At 38.7% G+C, this 9,307-nt stretch overlaps 1 protein-coding gene across 2 annotated transcripts; it reads right to left on the minus strand.

Moving 5' to 3' along the window:
• Nucleotides 1-2,885: 2,885 nt before the first annotated feature.
• UBA5 (ubiquitin like modifier activating enzyme 5) lies at nt 2,886-9,191 on the minus strand. 2 transcript variants are annotated; one of them, XM_065752574.1, is made up of 12 exons: nt 9,026-9,191; nt 8,515-8,560; nt 8,313-8,402; nt 7,273-7,382; nt 6,736-6,822; nt 6,363-6,447; nt 5,512-5,616; nt 5,165-5,292; nt 4,784-4,919; nt 4,117-4,192; nt 3,566-3,672; nt 2,886-2,992 (listed from the first exon to the last, which is right to left on the minus strand). In XM_065752574.1, the coding sequence occupies exons 1-12, from the start codon at nt 9,169-9,171 to the stop codon at nt 2,909-2,911; spliced, it is 1,200 nt and encodes a 399-aa protein (XP_065608646.1). In that variant the 5' UTR covers nt 9,172-9,191; the 3' UTR covers nt 2,886-2,908. The 2 variants fall into 2 exon arrangements, with proteins under 2 accessions (XP_065608646.1, XP_065608647.1); XM_065752575.1 differs by lacking the exons at nt 8,515-8,560; nt 9,026-9,191 and having other exon boundaries at nt 8,318-8,396.
• Nucleotides 9,192-9,307: the final 116 nt, after the last annotated feature.

Below are 9,307 nucleotides of genomic sequence, written 5' to 3' on the forward strand. Positions count from 1 at the left end.
TTTCCACTGTGTTCCAGCCACCTTAGAAACTGATGCTGGCAGGACTGCAACAGAATAAGGAGAATGAAAAAGTTGAGAAGGGTGGAAAGGAGATTTCTGTTTGTTTCTGCTGCTTACTTTTCTAAGGTGTGGTAATATTTTTCTTTAAATCCTGCAGCATTAATTAACAGATATCCAAGCTAGCCTATGAACTCGGTTCTGATTTTAACACGTACAGTGAAGTATCTTGCTCTCAGTTTCCTTAACACTTCTAGTTGAAATAGGAAACTGCTTTCTAGACCTCCCATCTTATCAAACTTCCCTCACTTAATGATGATTTCTAGTTCTGAATCATTACTGTTCTTTGAGTGACCTTTCTCCTGTTTCTTCATCAGTTGCATGGCTACTTCTGGAAGAATACATCAGGCTCTAGAAGTGGCAGATCTTGACCATCCCTGGTACAGTTAGCAGAGATAGCAAAGAAATAGAAAGCTTTCTCTATCAACCCAAAGAAAAATGTTAACAAAGTATTACGAGACTGTGGTTTATAGTGGAGAATCTTGCAGGCAATGTATGGGCCATAAACTTTGTAGCTATGGTCAAAACATGCATTTAAAAACAAAACAAAAAACAACCAAGCAAGTTGTAGATCTATTATAAGCCAAATTTTGTCATTTATTTAATTTTTATAGAGAGAGATCCACATCAAAAGAAAGTCTCAATTTCAATGGAGATCAAATCACATGGACAGAACATGAACATTTCAATAACATTTGTGGTAGGCACTAAAAACAGAGACCTTTATTTCCATGATTGCCAGCAAACAAAGGCAAACAAAAACACTGCAGTATGTTTAACTTTTTTGTTATGAACTAACAAATAATACATTTTCCATTAGGTTTTATGGTAGAAATACACTATACTTGTAAATATCTTTTTAACTGGAAAAAGATTCTTCAAGCTGCTTTTTGTTTTTGCCCTGATGCTTATTTCTAAACAATCAGAACTATAAAAACAGGCTTCTTCAAGTATTTTCTACTTCAGAGTTTTCCTGTATATGAGCATGTGAAAGCAATACAAAAGCATTTCCAAACTTTGAAAGCGCACAAACGAAAATGTAATTCGATGAGCAAATCAATACCTATGAAGTAAAATGGTAAACAGTTACCTCCCATAGTGCTGTCAGTCATGTGACAGCAGTCCTGGCAGACAAATAGAGTCCAGTTTAACTAAATTTGGAGAAGTGAGAGAACCGTTTTCCTCAGTCTCCTGAGTTAAGCATGTGCCTCACATTTACTGTTCCCAACAGAAAGGTAAAGTGTCTCACAAAGGAATGTAACACTTAAATTTAACACATCATGCTAGCAGGCTTACTGACACTGATTTCTGTATTTCCCTTTACTCTTTACAAAGTATTTCTTAAATGTTTTCTCCAAAACTGAACTCTTATCTAAAACGAACACTCCCCCAGGAATAAAACCCTCACTAACTTCTAAGATCATTTTTGTATAAATAATGCAGTCTCATGTTAGCTGTAGAGAAAACACATTTTTGAAGCTTGTAATCATTCCTTTGAAATTAGGAAGCAATTTAAAAAAAAAAAAAATTATTTTTTTATTTTTTACACAAGCAACCCTAAGAGACAGAAGCACCTCCAAAATATTGTTCTCTTTTTACCTGCTGCTCAGATAATGCTGCTAACACATACTGGCAGATTCTGTCTTAGCTGCACTGTGCTGCAGAAAGATTTTTGGATAGCCTCAGTTAGAAATATTTGTATCACTGGAGATACTACAATTTACAATCTTCTAAGCCAAATCTAAGTAGTAATAACATTCTGGATCAGACACCCATAGTTGAAATACCTGAAGTCAGTACTTCCATGTATGTAAGGTACTGGCACTACATAACACATACATTTACGGGTCAATTTAACACATAATAATTTGAAGCAAATACCACTGCCTTATCATTATCTACAGGACAAATACAATAGTTCAGGCACTCAATTGAGATATTTGCAACAGCAAACCTTTAGAGCATCTGATTTCAGAAGCCTTCCTACACAAACATTGATTAAGTACATTAAATAGCCCATATGATGGGGATAGTTTAAAAAACAGTTAAAACAGTATGATTTTCAGAGAGAAAAATCTCCTGTGCATCCCAGTGTAACTGTTGATTCTTATGGATTTTGCCAGAGGAAGCATCGACCTGTTGAAGTGATGACATGCCAATATGCAGCCTGCTAGCTGAATTACCTGCTAACAAAAGAATTCTATGTCTCTTCATACTCAAAGCACTATCACATACAGGCAGCTAATTATAAACAAGCAGTAGTAAAAAATGAAAAGAAAAAAAAAAACCATGAAAGTTAAATATCTCTATATATCCATACCAGGAGTATTTAAGGCTGATACAAAGGCTGAACTGTTACATTTACTCACTGAAAAAACATACAACATAATCCACGCCAAGACTTTAAACACAGTCCAGTGAACAACCTAGTACGAGTGCATGGAATATGAGAAGCGGCAATGAGTGAGGCTCTGTCAGCTGCCCTTGACCTATTCTATCCACTCCAGACAGCAGATTTCATCTTTCATTTGTCTCATACTATATTTTCATAATTTAATATTGATATTGGATATCGTGTGCTATACATTTTTTTTTTAAACCTCATCCACCTCCTTAAATTTTCCATCTGGATCCCAGCAATGCTGAAAAATTAAAACTTACAGTAGTGCAACTCTGTATGTTAAAACCATGACAAGACAACAAAATATAAACAAGGATAAGTCTGTCTACTTCCCACCTATATAACAGTTCCATTTCATTAGACATGTAAAGCTTCAGTGGAGGGAACAAAAGCCTACTTGAAACCTGATGCCAATCCAATCTTCCATGTTTGCCCTTAGTATTTGTTTTGCTACAAGTTCCGCATTTTGGCCATGAGTTCTTCCAGGCTTTCTTCAGACTCAGCCACTGTTTCTTCAGCTGTCACATTCTCTTCCTGGTAGTAAAATGAAGAAAAGGTCAGCAACAGAAGAAGCACACAAGATCATCTACACAAACGAGATTTCTTGCAGTTACATCACGCTTTCCCAGAACCAAGCACTCCATTACAAGATCAGGCTTAACTCAGCACACTGGTCCAGAAATCACAAACCCCATTCTGACTGAAGTTTGAAAGGTGAGGTTGCAAAACACACACACTGCATGTTCCCCAAGTATGCTAACTGCACTTTGACAGTGCACACTTTCAGAAAGGTAAAGATAGTAAAAATATCAGTCACAAAAATATCAGCTGAGAAATTCTTATTTCTTGGCCTTCCTACCCCAAGAAATACATTCACTCCTATCACTTCAGAACTACATTCACTCTAACATCCATATTTAAGGAAATATATTTCATGGAAACACAGAACTGTAGAAGACACCAGCTGAGCTTCAGTTTTACCAGACTTGTTTAAGATGATACTTTATTTTAAGGTTTAAAGGGTAACCAAAGTAGCTAATCTCATACATTTAGTCTGTAAGATTTATTTAATATTTACAAAGACACTGTTTTTTTTTAATATATTACCTTGTTTGGGATAGTATATGCTACAGTAATTCCAGCAGGAAGATCAGGTACTGGACCAGAAGCAGCCTTCAGCTCATCTTCTGTAGTTTCTGATACTAACTCGATGCCTTTGCATTAAAAGGAATAGAAAACTCCATTAAAAGTCAGAAGAATTATTTAATTGCTACATTATAGGAAGAACAAACTTGCAGCTAATTTTCTGAAACAGAAAAAAAAAAAAGCAGAAAGACCTTCAAATTCAACTACTTCATTAACAATAACACATTTTCCCTTTAGAAAATGCTTCCATACGTGTAAATTGCAGATAAGAATAACCAAGTATTTTATTTAAACACTGCTAAGCTTTTGAACCTAAAATGTGCTCTTTATATTAAAACTATATCAAATTGTTTCAGCATTACGTCAAAAACTGTGAAAAATCAGCAGCAGTTACACATTGTAAGCTACAAACAATAGGATGCACGACAAGTCCATGCTCCCTCACCCCAAAAAAAGAATTTAAATGCTGTTCCCAGTATCAAGCTTCACTTAATCATCAGCAGACTACTTACCCCAGTCGTTGTCTTCGTGCACTATTTCTTCTTCCTGATGAATTTCTTCTTGTTTTGGTTGTGCAGCTTCTTTTATCTGAAGGAAAAATATAATTAAAAAGATACAGTATATAAAGCAGTTCAATTTCCAACAGCAAGGAAGATAAAATACAGTATTCATGCTTATTTTAAGATACAGAATCACTATTTTGCACTTTATTAGGCATGAAAAGGCAGAATACCTGCAAATTAAAACAAGACCATTTACACTCAACAATATGACCTGCCCGAAGGGTTGAGCAGTTTAAGAGAATTTTGGAAAGGGATTCCTTCTAGCCCAAACCATAAAGACTATCTGATTTCAGCCCCCTGCTGTGGGCAGGGACACCTGCCATTAGAGCTGCCAGAGCCCCATCCAGCCTGACTCTGGACACTTTCAGCTATGGAACATCCTTAGTTTCTCTGGGCAGCCTTTGCCAGCGCCTCACCATTCTATGAGTAAAGAATTTCTTCCTTATATATCATCTAAATGTACCTCTTTCAGTTTAAAGCCATTAATCCTTGTCCTGTCACAATACTCCCTGAGAGTCCCTCCTCAGCTTTCTCCTTTAGGCCCCACACACATAAATCATCTGTTAAGTTCTCCCCAGAGCATTCTCTTCTCCAGGCTGAACAACCCCAATTTTACCTTATAATTTTCTTGCTGTTTCCTGCAATTTTGATCACTACACTGCGGATTTGGCTTCATAGCCATAGTTGGAAAGAAATCCTGCATTGCATTGTAGCCAAGATAGTAACTCACAGTACCAAAATTTAAAAGATACCTGGAAACACAGAGAAAACAGATCTTTACACACAAGTACAAACCTGACAACAGAACTTTTAGAATACACTTTCATACCAGTGACCAGGAAAGCTGTAGTTGCCTTAAAATAAACTGCAGTCACCTACTTTCAGCAAATAAGTCATAAATATAGAAAAAGAACCAAATTAATCATTATTCAAGAAACCTGAAGGAACTATTCTCTTATGGTGCTGTATGTTGCCTAGCAGCAAGTCAGACACTTACTTCAAAACATTCTGTACGAGAATCCCAGCCACAACACCCATCGTTGTTGGAAGACTAGCTGCACAAACTCCTTCTCGTTTTAACGTTTTCTCATCAATATTTGCAGCAACCACAAGTGGAGGAGCACACTGAGGGGAAGGAAAGACATTCAGTTTAAACAAAAATGCATTAAAGAAAAACAAAAATCCAAAACGACATCAAAACCAAACCGACAATCAGGTCGCACACACAATTTTAAGCTACTCCATCATCTGTGCCAGGATTACATTCACTAGACAGCTGATCTTCATACTCCCAGTCCCATTTCAAAAGAAAGAAACCAGCAAATTCCTCTGAGCGCCACGTACCGCAAAACAAGCAGATTCACCAGGAATGATCAGCTGTATGTGTCCTGACACCGCATTTTCACTCACTCCAGATTCCATCCAGATTTGTCCAAGTTCATTGCAGGCCTTAGAAACACAGAGACACACACATCAGCATTGCAAAAGTTTAATGAAAGAAGTTGTAAATTGAGAATGATTAAGCATAGTGACCCTTGTGCTTTAACCCAGGAAGGCTGTGATCAGATGGAATGGAAATTGTTTATCAAAGGACAAATCAAAGGATAAACTAAATTTCTTCTCACGAAGCTGTGCCTTTGTGACTTCCTGAGGAGCTGAATGCTTTTTAAACAAATACAGGCATTAGAGATCCAGTTACTAGACCCACACTACAGGATCTAATTGGAAAAACTACTTCTGAAGAGTTTTGCTTTTTTCCCTATGCTTTTAGAAATACAGATCCAGAGAATCTGCGTACATTCAGTGTATGCAATCTGCAGCTTAAGCTAGCCGTAGGACAACAAACCATGCATTTGGCATTCACCCTGCGTTGACTGCTAACTATAAAGCAAAACAGGATGATTAGGTACATGCCTTAAAAAATTTTCAGTATACAAAACAGTACACAATTAGATACACAGTATTAGAAAGTTTCTAAGATTTAACCTACAAACATTTGACAGTACCATTCTATAAACAAGAGACTATGCTTATATTTACATCAAATGCATCTTACAAGAGCTGGGCAAAATATCAGATTCTGTTCCCTTTTCTTAGAAATCCTTAAAGTTCCAATCTTTTCTGTAGTCCCCACAATTTCTATCAATATTTATAAAAGAAAATGGACCTCCATGAACTCATGCCTATGGTCTCACCGTGTTAATTGCCATGCGAGCTTCAAAGTTGTCCACACAGCTTAGAACAAGATCAACAGGCTTCCCTTCCTCTAGTGCACCGTTACTGAAACAAGCAGCAGAAGTCTGCATGAAATTGCTGGCAGAGTGTCATGCCAGCACAGCAATCAATGCATTTATTTAAAAGCACAGAGGCACAGGGGAAGTATACTTCTGACAAAACTTGTGCAAATACAAAACAAAATACAAAGAGCAGCTTCGTTCTGGAGTAGGAACAGCAGCACGTTGAAGCTGCAACTTAAATATAAGGGCATTTATATTAATATAGTTGTACAGTATACACTCATAAGAAACTATATCAGGAAAACGGTACCTATTACAACACACATTTTACCTTATTCTATCCATGAAATGTTCAAAATTGTCCAGTGTAGTGATGTTGTAGTTATGTACTTCAAACTGCACGTCAGGATTAATGTTTCTTAACAAAGAATTAAATGAGGCAACGTTAATAAAGAGGGTAACTTGCATTTCACTCCCTAACTTCACAAGTACTGCTTAAGTCTTCAGCTTTCATTTTGAAGGCTAGAATGCACCCATAATTGTAAAAAAACAAAACAACAAATTAGATGAAGAGACCTTCTTCCCCCCCTCCATTCCCTCCTCCCCAAACAAAACAAACAAACAACCTACATATTGAAATGTAATGATTTATGCTGGATTATCAGCTATACAAAGACAGTTCATTCACCTTAAAGTTCTGGGCAGGATAAAAAACATCCTTAAAAATAGCAATCTTTCCCCCAACTGCTCTATTTTCAAATCCCACACTAGACCATGCTACTTCATAAGTGATAAAGTGTGAAACACTGTTTTGCTGTAACAGCATCCTGGATATACACAGTTAGATGTCCAGTTCTGTAAGTCATACCTCAAGGTATGCTCTGCTGCTTGCACTTTACTTAATCCAGCTTGATGAGGTTGGAAGAAGAGTCTGTTCATGTTTGCCAGTTCCACTTTGTCATAATCAAACAGAAGAAGCTACAACAAAGATTGTATTGACACATGTGAACCTCCAAATACTTCGTAAATAGAGCTCCAGAACAGGGCATTTTAAACAGCTGCTGTTTAAATAAACACATAAATAAGCAATCTGTTCATTTTGTTCTAAACTATAAATATACTCGAGAGATCAGAGAGATTATTTACATGGATGCTATCAACTCTTCTCACATTCCTACTTGCCATTTTGGCATTAACTAGGATATGTCATTTCTTTCACTTGTGTCTTGGCAGGTAGTTCTTCATAAACAATTAACTTTAAGTGCCTATGGTATACTCACATACGTTGACTGTTATGAATTTTGAATTGGTACATTACTGAACATAAGGAACATCCTTTCTAGATACAGGATGCTGCTCTACAGGAATTGCTCCTGCAGAGGAAGGGGGAATATACTGTGTAATACAGAGATAATGCAGTTTTTTCATTAAGAAAATTATCAGTCATCTTTAACTGCTGCTAAATGTTTAGCTGTAAGTGCCACATGACAAACTAACTTTTGTAGTAAAAATACATCTGACTTCTGCTAGAGATGTCAAACTCTTAACTATTAACATATCTTCATAACATAGGACTTAATCTTCTATGTGAGTTACCCCCTCCTTTTCCTTTTGTTTTCCTCTTGCAATAATCTGGTATGATGATTAGGCTTCACGTAAGAGTGCAGAGAAGACGAGAATCAAACAGCTCACGTGATACAGGACTAACCCTGAACTATATAAATTTAATTAAGGTAAGAAAAATGCAGACTTAAGACTCTTCATTTATTTTATTTAAATACCATTAAACGAGTGCTTTCTTCACAGTACTTTCATTCAGGCAAAATCAACAGAGGAAAACCAAACCTAACTTTTAATAAAGAGGACTAGTCTATCTTCTATAAAGAAATAGATGAAAACTCATATTACCTTACCAATGCCACACCTTGTCAGCATCTCAGCAGTCACGCTGCCAACTCCACCCACACCTACTACAGCAACTGTGAAAGTACGGATTTTCTGTGGAAAGAAATAACATACAGATCAGTGCATCAACACCAATCCCTGTGGGGCTAGGGCGAGCGGAGAGAGGTGGAAATACATGGCTGCCTTAAGGCAGATACATGCTTACCTCATAATCTTTGACAATTCCCATTCTTTTTAATGCCATCAAGCGACTACGAAGAAAAACAGCATCATTATTAACAAAATGCTCTCTGTATTTCTAATGGAAACTTTGCTTTTCCGATATTTAAAGTTGCAAAACACCTTTGCTTTACAAGTAAGGCAGCCGAGGAGTAGACTCAGCCCAGCTGTTTTCACTGCTGCTGTGACTGCTGTTGGATATGGTCTAATGGACACAACTATACAACCCTTTTTGGCAAACACAAGAGAGTGCTGACCCTGGCGGAGCTGCCAGACAAGCTGTGGGTGCCCCATCCCTACAGCACTCAAGGCCAGGTTGGATGGGTCCCTACGCAGCCTGACCCGGTGGGTGTGAGCCCTGCCCACGCTGGGTTGGGTGGGCTTCGAGGTCCCTTCCAACCCGAACCATTCTGCAGGTCGGTGACGACTTACACTGTTTTCACATCCACCTCATTTCTCCCCTCCCTCTGCCGCTCCCTCCCCCCCACAACCCGCACCTGTAGGGGTTGGAGTCCGTCACCTCCGGGCTCATGGTCTCGATGCGGGCCCTCGCCGCAGCCTGCCCGCCCCGGGCCAGCTCCAGCTCCCGCTCCAACTCCCGCACGCGGCGCTCCAGCAGCTCCAGCCGGCCCCCGTCCGCCATGGCAGCGACACGCGGCTCCGCAAGGAACGTAGCGCGGCGGCTGACGGGAGCGAGGCCACTACGCAGAGAGCGTATCGCCGCGGTGCGCGGCTCCGCAAGAAGCGCGATACCGCTGCAGGCTCATGCGCACGGAGCG

Source organism: Cyrtonyx montezumae, unplaced genomic scaffold, assembly GCF_038088225.1.
Source record: "Cyrtonyx montezumae isolate F1298 unplaced genomic scaffold, pur_monq_1.0 scaffold_8, whole genome shotgun sequence".
NCBI lineage: Eukaryota > Metazoa > Chordata > Aves > Galliformes > Odontophoridae > Cyrtonyx > Cyrtonyx montezumae.

Coding starts and splice junctions, on each gene's coding strand:
- UBA5 (XM_065752574.1), bottom strand. CDS start 9,171: ATGGCGGACGGGGGCCGGCTGGAGCTGCTGGAGCGCCGCGTGCGGGAG. Junction 7,383..8,312: donor CAAGGTGTGGCATTGGTAAG/GTAATATGAGTT, acceptor TCTTTGTTGTAG/CTTCTTCTGTTTGATTATGA. Junction 5,617..6,362: donor CTCGCATGGCAATTAACACG/GTGAGACCATAG, acceptor TGTGTTTCTAAG/GCCTGCAATGAACTTGGACA.